Source organism: Chionomys nivalis, chromosome 15, assembly GCF_950005125.1.
Source record: "Chionomys nivalis chromosome 15, mChiNiv1.1, whole genome shotgun sequence".
NCBI classification, from domain to species: Eukaryota; Metazoa; Chordata; class Mammalia; order Rodentia; family Cricetidae; genus Chionomys; species Chionomys nivalis.
Window position 1 is genome coordinate 504658 of NC_080100.1, and position 12761 is coordinate 517418.

Below are 12761 nucleotides of genomic sequence, written 5' to 3' on the forward strand. Positions count from 1 at the left end.
GCCCAGGATTCCCTTCCCCCTGATTTTGCTGTTCCTCTGTGGCTTTCCCCAAACCAGGTACCTGCTCAAGTGCAAGGAGGGACCCCTAACCTTCCACACCAAATGTGAGGGCATTTTCTGCTGTACACTACTGCAGAATTGCAGGGAGTTCCAGCGAGTGTCAATGAACCTTCCTAGGCAGCTGTACACCTGTGCACCACGCAGCCAGCAGATCTGGATCACTCCAGATATCTTCTGACACTTGCAAACTCTGCCCTTGATAGCTGCCCTCTCTACAGGAACATCCGTGTCATACCCACCCCCGGGTACTACTCCTCTACCCCAGAAACCTATCACAAGCTTCCAGGAGCACAAGGCTCAGCTTCAAATCAGTAGGGTTTGAGAATGGGGGGGGGGGGGGGAAGTCAGGCCTTTAATCCCAGCACTTGGGAGGCAGAGGCAGGCATATTTCTGAGTTCCAGGACTGCCTGTTCTACAAAGCTAGTTCTAGGAGAGCCAGGGCTACACAAGGAAACCTTGTCTCAAAAAGGATTGGGGAAGGGGGGGATAAGGCCAGAGACATAAGCAAGGAGCAGGTGGAAGAGCACTAGGGCCATGCAGAGTTCCTGACCCTGATACATCATTTCAAAACTGGATTCTCTTAGGAAAGAGTCGTGTGTGTGTGTGTGTGTGTGTGTGTGTGTGTGTGTGTAGTAATGCCAGACCTTGCCAGGAATGCTGACCAGAATTTTCAATATTTACAATTGTGTGTTTCATTTCATTTCCACTAGAATGACAAATGTCCACCAGACCAGAAACAAAACCAAAAAAAAAAAGCACTTTCATCTGAAATGAACGTGAGACCTGACCACAGGATACTTCTGTGTTGCCCAGGCTGACCTCAAACCCTTAGTCCTCCTACCTGTCTTTTGTAAATGTTGGGGTTATAGACATATACCATCATGCCAGGCCTCAAATGTTTCTGTCTACTACACATTAGCGAGAGAAGCAGGCTCAAATGGAAGTTGTCCACCAGTCTCCTAAGAAATACACAGCTGGACAGATGACCAAGACAAGGTCCACAGTGTGAAGAAAGCTGCTGGAAAGTCTGAAAAAGTGCGGGTCCAGGAAAGAGTCCGGAAAACAATAGCTGGGAAGAAAGCAGGTGTTAGAGGAAGAAGCCAGTTACATGTGTGTGGACTCAGGGGAAGCGGGATGGAGCTGGTCCTCGGGGCCATCAGCCAGCAGGAAGGAATCCACTGATTTGTTGCTGAGGCGGAATGGTGTCAGACGGCGGAAGTTGCTGGGAGAGTTGGGAATCTGGAAACGGGCCCTCTGAGAGGGCACCACGGTCTCCCCAGGGGACAGCCAGGGCGGCACCCTGGATAGGATGCTTGGGTCCAGGTCCTCGTCAGGGGAGAACACGGGATTATCAATTCCTAAGAGAAAGGGCAGCTGGTCAACCTCTAAGAAGTCCCCCCCACCCGGGGCAGAAGGAGGCTGAGGGGATGGGCTCTATACTGTGACTACGTCAGCTCTTCTTGTGGCTACCACCTTCAGACTTAGACACTTAACCCTCATGCCCACACCTTTCCTCTACCTTTGAGACCCCATACAACCCAGACAAGATGGCAATATCTCTCCTCTCTCAGGCATGGTAATATGCTTGCTGCTGCTCTGGGGCAAAATCTAAGTGGAGGAGGTGACACTTCCAAGACCTAGAGTAAGTGCCCCTCCCCCCAAGGCCTTTGGTTCCTCCTTCAATGGCTCACTTGGGGCAACAGGGACATCTCTTCCACCAGCCCCTCCTATCTCACCTGCCCCAGATTCAGAGGTTACATCCTTGGTGACATTGGCCAGAAACTCAATGCCCCCAGTGATCTCTTCATAGTTGGTGGTCTCCTCGGGCTCTGAAAGTTCTAAATCTGGATAGCAGAGGGGAAAAAATTGGGTAGGGATGACTCAAGTTCTTTATGGCTGGTTATAATCCCCACCACAGTTTTCCACAGAACCTAACCAGCCCAGTGTCCAAGTGACTGGGGTCAGCTGTGTAAAGACCTGAGTCACTCCTATGGTGCTCCCTTTTGTGACCCCAACCATACTTGGTCTTTGGGAAGGTCTATTGGACAGGAGGGGCTGAAACCTCAAGGCCTACGATGAAAAGAATGGAGAAAGTCCTCTATCTTTTAAAGAATATTGTGTGTGTGTGTGTGTGTGTGTGTGTGTGTGTGTGTGTGTGTGTGTTCAGTGCCCACGGTGGCCAGAAGAAGGCATTAGATTCCCTGGAGTTGTAGTCACAGGTTGCTTAAGCTGCCTTATGTGGGTGCTAGGAGCTGAACTTGAGTCCTCTGGAAGAGCAGCAACCACTCTTAACCACTAAGCTGTCTCTCCATCCCATAGGAGGAGTGCTTCTCTATGATACAGCAACAGGAGGGGCAGAGAAGAGCACCAATGGTCTAGTGGCACCACCACTCCCAAAACAAGGAATGGTGGAGTACAGCCACCAGTAGGGGCAGAAGTCCCTTCTGAATTAAGCCCATGCAGAGAAGCAGGTCGTACCTTTCTCCTTGATGATGAAGTTGTGTGCCGGGTTCTCTGTAGGCAGCTTCCCATTAGGAATGCTGCTATTCCTCTGTGGACAAGGATAAGCTCTTACAAATGTACAAACACCCAGTTCCCCAACTTGCTGACATTTCATCTTCTGTCCGAGACCCCGAGGGCCTCTTCCTGGCAGCAGAACCACAGGGTTCCCTGACCCTTCCCAGTATTTAGAAGCCCACCCAACAACCACTGACCCCACCTTTCCTCACCCGCTTCTGTGCACGCTCCCTCTTGTACAGCTTGGCTGCCTTCTTGTTCTGGTTGATGCCTAGCTTAGCTGACTTAAAGGACTCCATGCGCTTCTTCATGGTTCTGTGAAAGATTTCCTTGTCCTGTTTTTCATCCTCATTGGGTGTTAGCTTATGCCGGCTATAGAGATGCTTGTACTGTGGGAGCAAGGGACAGTCAGCTGGGCCTGTATGGCCCAGGTGGGGTCATAAAGCCTCCAGCTCAGCCATGAAGACCCCTGTCTGAGAAGGAGGCAGACATTCCTGTAGGTGTGTGGTTAGGTTCCACCAGACACAGCATGTGAAGGGACGACAAAGGCTTACTCTGGGGGATAGGGGGGCTCTGGGTGTCTCATCCCCTAGTACCCACCTCCTGTCGAGGCTTGTACAGGTACTGCTGCAGTGTGTGGTGAGTGACCATGTCCTCAGTGTCACGGATGCTCCTCCGCCTCTGCTCCAAGGACTGCATATCCAGGCACACAGCGCTGACATTCTCCCTCCTGCATGGACCAACACTGAGCCAGGAGGATAGCTACACAGAGGTCTCCTGCCCTGCCTAGATACCTGGAAGTCCCTTTCCGTCCTGTTCAGATGGTCTCCCAGGATGCCGTCTACACTTCTGTATAAGGTTGAATGAATTCCACTGCCACCACCAGTCCCCCCCCACAGCCCAACTATGAGTGCTGAGGCCCACAGTCTCTCCTAAGCACTGGAGATCTAGAACAGCCACCATCATAACAACTGGCCGTCAGCTGCCCACGGTCAGAGGGTATGAAATGCTGGACCAGGTCAGGCATCTGCTGCTATCCTTTCCTGTCCTTCTCCTAATATAAGTACACCCCACAGTCCCGCTGACTGCTGAGTAAAGGTGTGCTTTACTCATTGCACAGATGGGGATGCAGGCATCTTTCTGTACCCTTCTCCTACCCTGGTCCACTCACACTCTCCTGACTCAGTTGCCTTAGGACCTGCAGAAGGAGCTAGTAGGCTTAAGAGTCATGAGAGAGGTGCTTTTAAAGAGTACCCTTTCCCAGAGAAGTTTTTGAATTGGTCACATACAAGAGATAGGAGACAGATGCCTCCACAGTAGATGGGCGGGGTGTGCTGAAGTCCACGTTGACCATATTGTCCATACTCGGGGAACGGATGAAGGCCAGGGACCCACGGCGCTCTCCCTATAAGGAGGACATAGACTCCTTAGTACTCAGGGATGAGCCTTAGGTATCACCTGCCACAGAGAAGTCAAAAGATCCTGAGAACAAGCTCAAGAGCCTGTCAGCTCTGGGAGGTAGAGATGGAGCCCAGAGGTGGACCCTGTCCATCCTCACAGCTCAGCAAAGGAGCTGGGATTAGATCCTTGTAGAGGGCACCAGAGCATCACTTGGGACGAGCAGAGCTAAGAGTTGAGCAGACAGAATAGTAGGTAGGAACAGAATCTCTTAAAGGACACTGGCAAGTCTAGGATATACTACCCCCACTTGAAGATTGGCGAGAGATAGTTTTTGTCCCCACCACAGCCAACAACCCACAGGCCTTAGTTTGGATGAAAATCAAAACCACACAGAACAGAGCTGGCAGCAAGCAGAATTACTGGAGGATAGAGAAGCTGTTTCCTAGCTAGGGGCTGAATCAGCAAAGTGAGAGGCTCCTGAGGATTCACAGACAACAGTAAACTATGGCCTCAGGTAGAGTCCCTGGGGGACAGCTTGTGCCAGGGTTAGAAGGGTGATGGCCTATCAGGTGTGTTCCTCCCTTAATCATGTCAACACATCATTGTATTTTACAGTTTGTGAGGTTCTCTCTTGGGAGCCCTTCAAAGAGGGTGGGATTGTATGGCTATCCTTGGAACTTGGCTTGGACTGCCTACTCCAATTTGGCGTATCACTGATATGGGCTAGGGCTTTTTGGTCGCTTTATTCCAACCCATTGTTGTTTGTATTCTTTATTTTTTTGTAACTCATCCTCCTCAGGTGTGGGCAGTGGTCTCTCCCAAATCATCATTGATACCGGGCATGCCCCATCTCAAGGGGATATCAGGAAAGAAGTCAGGTGACCCTTAGGGCAGAGACAGAGCTGAAATGGTGGTGGGGTTCCTATTCAAGGGTGGGAGACAAGAATAAAGGGGTGGGGAAGGGACGATATAGACAAAGCAACCGTGCAGGACTTGGAGCCATCTCTCCCAACAGTGATGAGAAAGATGTCAAAAAGATCAGACATCCTAGCTGGTGCAGCAGGGATAGAGTGAAGCTTAGGGTCCTGACCAGTGTGAAGTCAGAGCTAAGAGCCTCTCAGAGACAGAGACAAGTGAACACTGCCAGAGACCTCACCCCACACTTTCACTCTTATCCTCCATCCATGACGTGGTGCCAGGGACACCCAGTGTCATGAAAGGTTGGAATTCTTTGTAAGTTCTGCCTAAGAGAGGAGGCATCTCATATTGAACACCACAATATTACTTGAGTGGCAACAGACATGAGGTCATAGGGTGCCTGGTTGGACCTGTGTCTATATATAAAGGATGCTAAGGGGCCCAGATAGGGATGGGTGGGTTAAGAATGCACTAGCCACAAGATAGTCACATGTGTGTCATTGGAGCAGTTCATATGAATGTGTACATGTGTGTCTGTGTTATATATATATATGTATGTATGTATGTATACACATGTGTTCATAAGTAAACATGCATGTATGAGGGCACATGTACCTGGGTATGTATATGTTCATGCATGAATATGTGAGCATTCCTGTATATTTTGGTGTGCATGTATAAGCCATGTGTATGCATTTGTGTATGCTCATGTAAGGCTGTTTGCTCCTTAAGGTTGTCAGCCAGTAGGAAGTATCTACCAACTTGTTGCTGAGTACAACATATATGTGTGAATAGGTAGAAGACCTGGGCCCATATTCTCTATTTCCCAACCTTTTCCCTTCTCTTCAGGGAAAATACAGGCATTCAGACTCCTCTATCATGGTTACCATGCTCAATTCTACCAGAACCACAGTATCTAGACAGTCACTGTGCCAGTCCTCTGGTTCCTGAGTGGCAGGGAACTCTGATATGCCCTATTCCCAGAGTACAACTCCAGGCCTCACATGAGCTTTTGCAGTGAGCCATCCAGGCATAGAGCGCAAGGGTCACTCACCACTGTCCTCTGCCCGTGCCCTAGACCACATGTATTGTCTTACTATAGTCCTCAACTTTAGCAGAGGGACACAGGATGAATATTCATGTACCTCAGCCACGTAGCTAATGGCATCCTTCAAATTCAGCTCATGGAAAACATTCAGAATCCGATCTCGAGATTTTTGAGCCGATCTTCTCATGAGGACTTTGCTGAGGAACTTCCTATCAAAATTGGACCATCTAGGGAACAAAATATCACATCAGCACTGGGAGTCTGGGGCTGCCTGCTTCACAGGAACAAGAGCGAGGTCAGAACAGGTAAATGTCTGCCAGAGCTAGGCACAATATAGGATCAGTCTTTTTTCTCCTTGTTTTTATTTATTGTAACAACCTGAAAGTGAATTTTAAAGTGAAAGGTTGGCCACCTCTGGTCTCACCCTTTGCTTTCTCCCACTGACAGTGGCTGGCAGTGGAACCATATGCCATTTCCAAGTGACCACCTGACCTCCCAGGTGCTATGGGGACAGGACTAAGATTAAGACACCAACAGCCATAGTTCCAATTCTTGATACATCACTGTCTAGGGTGCAATATTCAAGTTAGCTCTGCAACCTCACATGGACTCTAGGTAATTATCTCAAAACAGGTATTAACAAATGTGAATTAAATGCTTTGTCATATACTTCTAAGTACCACTTTATGTTGTAAAATATAAATGATTTCTGTTTCATGAACAAGGTAATTTTAGATATAGATGAACACACCTTTGCTCTATTAATGAAATAGGGAAGTGATTTATTTTCCTGGTTTTTAATTCCTACATTATTTAAGTTTATCATTAACTGGTCAGTTAGAGGGTGTCTCTATGACTGGGACAATCATCAGGAATAAGATTCAGGTCCCTGGACTGGTGGTTGCTCTGTTCTCTCACTTAATATTAACTTTGTTTTTTAACTGCTCGCACCCAGGAGTCTAGTTCACATTTAAGCCCTTAACCTGGGAATGGAAGACACCTGACAAGATGTCCGTGGGTTGTCCGCTGTTCATTCTTGTCCCCAACATACATACTTCAGGACCAGCCTACAACTCAGTTTGTCTCTGGCTCTTCTGAATGGAGAGGTCCTCCAGAAATTGCATCTTGTGGGCCTTAAATTATGGTAGCACAAGTGACGTGGCTTCCAGTGTTTTAGTGGCCCTGTCTGCATGTATAGGGTCCACAGGTTCGAATGGTCACTGGTAGAAGAAAGAATGTTACAGCTTAAGCTACTTACTTATCTCTGAGATAATTGTGTCCAATTTGTCCTGAGATGTCCTCAATGGCAGAGAGGATGTGGTCAAAAGCCTTTCAGAGGAAAGAAACTTCATTGGCCATCCATCCTCATCCTCAGCCTCCCCTGGCTGCGCCTCCCCTGGCTGCACACTGCCACCCTCTCCTTACCCGGCCGTGTAGCTTCTCGTTGAGCTTTGGCTCGTGCTGCTCACTCCTCTTCACCTTCAGCCACTGCACCAGGGGCTTAATTGTCAGACCCTGAAAGACAACTTCGCTAATGGAGCCAGGCAAGATCCCCGCCCCGCCCCCAGGGCCCTCTAAGCACAAGCCAGACAGACATTCAATCTCTTCTCCCACTGTAGGCAATCCAGGGACCCATGAACCCATGGGCACTGCCCTATAAAGCCCCTTGCTGTGGATGTTCATATAGACGTCAGAACCTCCAGCTGTCACTTTGACCAGCCAAATGCAAAGGTGTAGTAGGTGCCAATTATGGTCTGACCAGTCAGCAGTCAGGAAGTAACTAGGTCTGTTCTCCTAAGTTCTGCCCAGGAAGTAACACTTTTAGGACAAATTATGCTATGTCCCCTGTGGGGCCACATGAAAACCTACAAAATGCTCCTAATTACTAAAATTACAAAAACCAATTAAAGTGTAAAATCTGGAAACAATCAACCTGCAGGGTTGAGATAGGGCCAGTTGCTCTTAGGTAGGTTTGGGCACCCTGAGGCAGTGCCCTGAGCAATAGGAGTCACACCTGAAAGATGACTGTGAAGAAGACCACGATGAGAGTGGTGCTGACAAACAGCTTTTTCTCCTTGACTTTTGTCTCATCCAGAAGTACCACCAAGGCATAGGCCACTGCCCCACGCAGGCCACCATAGGACATGACCACCTGGTCAATGGTCTCTAGCTGCACCATGCGGTAACGATTCAGGATCCAGGTCTGCAGAACAACACCTGTAGCGAGAGGTCACTCAGCTCAATGGCTGCTTTCCCCAAGGCCTCACCTCAGGGCTCCCTAAAGCCCTTTGACCCTCTGTCCCCTGGCTGACTGTGAAGGCTGGGCAGTGGGTCTACTGGCTAGGGCCTCTGTAGGAAGAGGCAACAGTGCTGCTCTCACCCCAGCTTCTATTTCCAGTTCCTTTATCCTGTCCCTTGGTGCCTCATTGGTCCCCATGCTGTAACTTGAGAAATACTGGCCTTTATAGAGATCAATGGTTGGATTTATTACTGAGCTGCCATGGGGCCCTCAAATCTGTATTCTAAACTAAGGGAGCCTAGACACTACCGTGAGTGCCCCTAACACTCACCAATGGCTCGGTATACAGAAATGAAGACCAGCGTCAGCAACACAAAAGCCGTGTTCCATGTCCAAATGAGTGGGTCCACAGCTGAGATGCCCAGGAACATGAAGATAATGGTCTCTGCTCCACTGGCAAGCATCTTCATGGTGTAGCGCACAGTGGTGGCCGACTGCTCTGAGATATTGGCCTTCACGTACTTCTGACAGCAGATTCCACAAAAGGTGATGCTGGAGAAGGGACAGTGTGAGGTTTCCCTGCCTCTCTTCAGGTAGGCTGATGCCTCAGACCAGAGGTCTCCAGGCCCAGCTCTTGCCATCCCTACTTCCTTTGGTGGCATTATAGGCCTCTGCTGATGTAATCTAAAGTGGACAGTCCTGTGCTGTGTGCACACTGCTCTTTCTGAAGATCAATGCCCTGGACTGGGTCTTCCCAGCTGCTCCCATGCTCTAAGACTAGATGTGGAGTTTCAGTGAAGAAACAGCCTTCAAGCCTGTGGGTCTGTTGGTAGCTGATTGATAACCAGGTCATACTAGCCTTTGGAGAAGCTTGGGGTCAACTTTGGTGTCACAAAGCTCCTGCCTAAGTGTGAGGCTACATGACAACAGAGACTCTAATAGGGTTTCTGGTCAGATCATTCTTGAATCATAAGCCACCCCACACACCTACCCTGCCCTCTCAGTAGGCATGTGTCTAGCCAAGGACAATTCTGAGGATTTATTAACTTCTTATTTAAAAACATAGAGCCCAGCAGTGGTGTCACACGCCTTTAATCCTAGCACTTGGAAGGCAGAGGCAGGCAGATCTCTGCGAGTTTAAGGCCAGACTGGTCTACAAAGCTAGTTCCAGGACAGCCAAAGCTATACAAAGAAACCCTGTCTCAAAAAACAAAAATTAGATTGACTTCTTTGCCCCTGACAATAAATTTCTTTTCAACTATGAAAGCCATGGAGGCGGAAGCTACACAGTGGGCTTGAAATTCATGCTCCAAAGAAGTAGGCAGGGACCAAATTCACTCTCACAGCCCCTTCACCAGGATGATGGCAAAGAGCCCAGTATCCCCTTTGTTCACAGTGGCACCTTCTGCCAGGATGTTTGAGTGCAGGGGATCTCTGGCATATACCAGCTAGAAAGCCACCTACCCAACCCAGCCAACAGCAGAAGGTGATTCCTTGAGGGAGACTTACGCCAGGATGGCTGACAAGGACAGCATCTCGGAGGTCAGATAGGACAGGTAGGAAATGACAAAGACGAAGCCAGGCTCGATGATTCGCACATGCTTGGTGAAGCGAGTCACCAGGGACAGCAGGAAGGCGAAGATAACACCCACCAGAGTCCCCCCTAGGCTCACCACGAAGAAGGACACTGTGAGAAAAAGGAATGAATTGTCCTTTGTGGTTGGTACTGTGAGTGAAACTGACCAGGTTGGCCAGTCATTCCTCATGGAGGGCTCCTGATAACTGCTCACAGCAATGCTGAAAGTTTAGTAAATGAGGCAACTTTGCTCTCTATGGAGAGTGTTTTGTCTTCAGTTTTAGTGCAGGAGGCAGAGGACAGAGACCATGTACACAGGAGACAGGACCCCATGGTAGGGAGCATTGCCTTGACATCTCTACAGCCTTGGGTCAGTGGCAAGATCTGAACCCTGTGTCCTTATACACTGTCTGTCTGTCCTTGCTTAGGGAGACCTGGGGTTGACTGTCCCTATCCTTCCTCTGAAGAACACACCCCAGGACCTTCATCCAATAGTGTTTATGTGGCGTTCTGGGAAAGGAACCCAGACTGGTAAGGAGAAACCAGGATAGCAGAAGTCCCAGGGATTCTGTTCTAAAGAGGAGACAAGCCTCTGTATTCTTTGACCACTATATCTAAAACAGGCCAGGCAGGAACCCTCCCTATACATACCTATGCCTTTCACACATTCCACGCCAGTCACCTTGTCACCACCGAGCGTCACAAAAGACTCAAAAACATTGTACAAGACCTAAGGGTACAGAAGACAGGAACATATCTAATCAGCCCTACATCCACACTGATCCCTCCCTTTTTAGTACCCCCTCTTTTCTGGATTTGGGCCCCAGAGTTGACACCTGAAACAACTAAAAACACTTTTAAAGCCAGCACAAAGTGATGATGGTCAACAGGAAAAGATCAGAGGAACCAGCAAGTAGGATGTGCAGGTGAGGGGGTGTCCCAGATCCAAGGAAATAGGCCCAATCTCTGACTCTTATTCTGTGCTCTTGCAGACATGTTCAAGGAACACTGAAAGAGCATGAACCATGAGGGCAGGAGGTAACCCTTAGTCCACAGGAGGCTTCGGGCCACTGAGGCTCAGGAAGACTAAAAGCTATTTTCTGAGTCTCAGACTAGATCTCAAATGGGCCATTAGAGCCTCCTGCACATACAGAAATCTGTTACATTGCACCCTTCAAGAGAGCATGAGACATGGGGAATTTCTTAGGTACCACAGGCAATTTCAGAAGGCAGAAGAAACCAGACACACTTCCTCAGGTATCAGCTAAGGGTTCAGGTCCATTCTTACCAGTTAACCCCTCACCCCCTCCCACAGACCTGTAGTCCATCTGGGGACAGGTTTTGAAATTTCCATAGCGCTGCTCTGAAACAGCAGCAATGTTTATGTTTCATAAACCTGCTTCTTGTTGCCAGGGTGAACACAACCTCATCCTCATGGAGACCCTATGCTTTCTCCACTGCATGGGTCTAAGAAACCCCAGATGCTATCAGGTGATTCTTGACTCACTGAAGGAGCTGAATGTGTTTCTTCCACTTAATATTGTGTCCTGACCACAATACCTCAGAATGCAGCTGTTTGATAGGAAGTCTTCAAGGAAGCAGCTAAGGTTAAATGAGAGCAATAGAATAGATCTTGTATAAGAAGAGTGCAGGACACAGACACACACAGAAGATGGCATCTGCAGGCCAGGGAAAGAGACCTCCAAAGCCAAATGCCATACTTGGTTCTCAGCCTCCAGTCTTGAGCATTAAAACAATAAATCCTCACTGTTTAAGCCCCAGCTTCTGTGGTGTTTTGTTACTGGTGAGCCCTGCAGATGAATGCAATTCCTGTAAGACTTTGTTCTTTGTCTATTTCTCAGGAACTAGTGTGTAGTAGCAAGTGTGGGTACAAAGTTATAGTCCTCTAGGGGATGTAAATATAGGGATTTCAACAGGGCAGAATTACCTCCAAAGGCATGGAATGGGTTGGCCTAAGATTGTGAAAGAGATAAATTGGATGACGCAGAGTTAGGGAATCAGAAGAAGGTCAGAGCCTGTCCCTCCAATTCATACCCCACGGCTGCTGCACCAGTGAGCAGGGACAGATGAAGGACACACCCTGCAGGGTGTTGGACATCCTAGGTTGTAAACATGGCTGTAAACAAAGACCATGTGTAAATAGTATCTCTCTTCCTAGCTTACCTATCTGAGGCACATTGCTACTGCCCACTTGTCAAGGTATCCTAGAACGTCCAAGCAAGTGAAATATTCTGTAGCTTCCTCAGGGACCCCACCATCACTCACCACAGTCACTGCATCATTCAGCAGTGACTCTCCGAAAACAATGATGAAAAGAACTTCATTGACGTGGACTTCCTCAAACACAGCCAGCACAGCCACAGGGTCCACAGCAGCAATGAGGCTACCAAAAAGCAGGAAATCCAGGAGTCCAATCTTCAGGTCACCTGCAACAGATGTGGACCATGGTACAAGGGCTAGCCACCTGGATCACTCTACCAGGTCCCTAAGAGATCAGAGGCATCAGGAATAAAGGGTAGGCACAACTCTTCCCAGGGCTACCCAGTGACAAAGAGAATCTGAGACTGGAGCTTGCAGCCAGACATCCCAAGAATGTGTAAGTATACACAGTTCCCATGTTAGTGCTTCACTCTCTTTTTTGAGCTGGGGCAGAACTTGCCATCCCAGGACCAAGGGATGAACCTTGGGAAGTAAGTGCTTCAGGTATCGAGTGTGCCCTAGGAAATAGTAGAGGGCACAGGACAGAGTGCCCTCGTCTGTGACTACTAAATTCTGCTGCTTCTAACGAGGAGCAGAGCCTTCTGGAGTTTCCATTTAGAAATAGACCACACACTTGACTGCCACACCATAAATGCCCTGCCCAGCTTTCCAGAGCAAACTAGTTTCGAGGCTACCCTAGCAGGGCCAGACTCTTGTTCTAGAATCTTGACAGAAACAGAGTACATTCCAAAAACAAGCTGGATCCCAGCAGATGTACAGTT

The 12761-nt window shown here is 48.7% G+C and overlaps 1 protein-coding gene across 1 annotated transcript in view; it reads right to left on the bottom strand.

Annotated features, from left to right (window-relative positions):
- Positions 1–1164: 1164 nt before the first annotated feature.
- Positions 1165–12761, bottom strand: part of Slc9a3 (solute carrier family 9 member A3) — a 44764-nt gene continuing 33167 nt past the window's right edge. Inside the window, exons 3-16 of the mRNA XM_057789912.1 lie at positions 12046–12206; positions 10411–10489; positions 9693–9870; positions 8515–8735; positions 7959–8161; positions 7370–7459; positions 7203–7273; positions 6042–6171; positions 3867–3982; positions 3178–3307; positions 2790–2966; positions 2539–2611; positions 1797–1904; positions 1165–1418 (exon numbers count right to left, since the gene is read on the bottom strand). Coding sequence (XP_057645895.1) covers positions 1165–1418; positions 1797–1904; positions 2539–2611; positions 2790–2966; positions 3178–3307; positions 3867–3982; positions 6042–6171; positions 7203–7273; positions 7370–7459; positions 7959–8161; positions 8515–8735; positions 9693–9870; positions 10411–10489; positions 12046–12206 — 1991 coding nt within the window. The remainder of the gene's footprint in view (positions 1419–1796; positions 1905–2538; positions 2612–2789; positions 2967–3177; positions 3308–3866; positions 3983–6041; positions 6172–7202; positions 7274–7369; positions 7460–7958; positions 8162–8514; positions 8736–9692; positions 9871–10410; positions 10490–12045; positions 12207–12761) is intronic.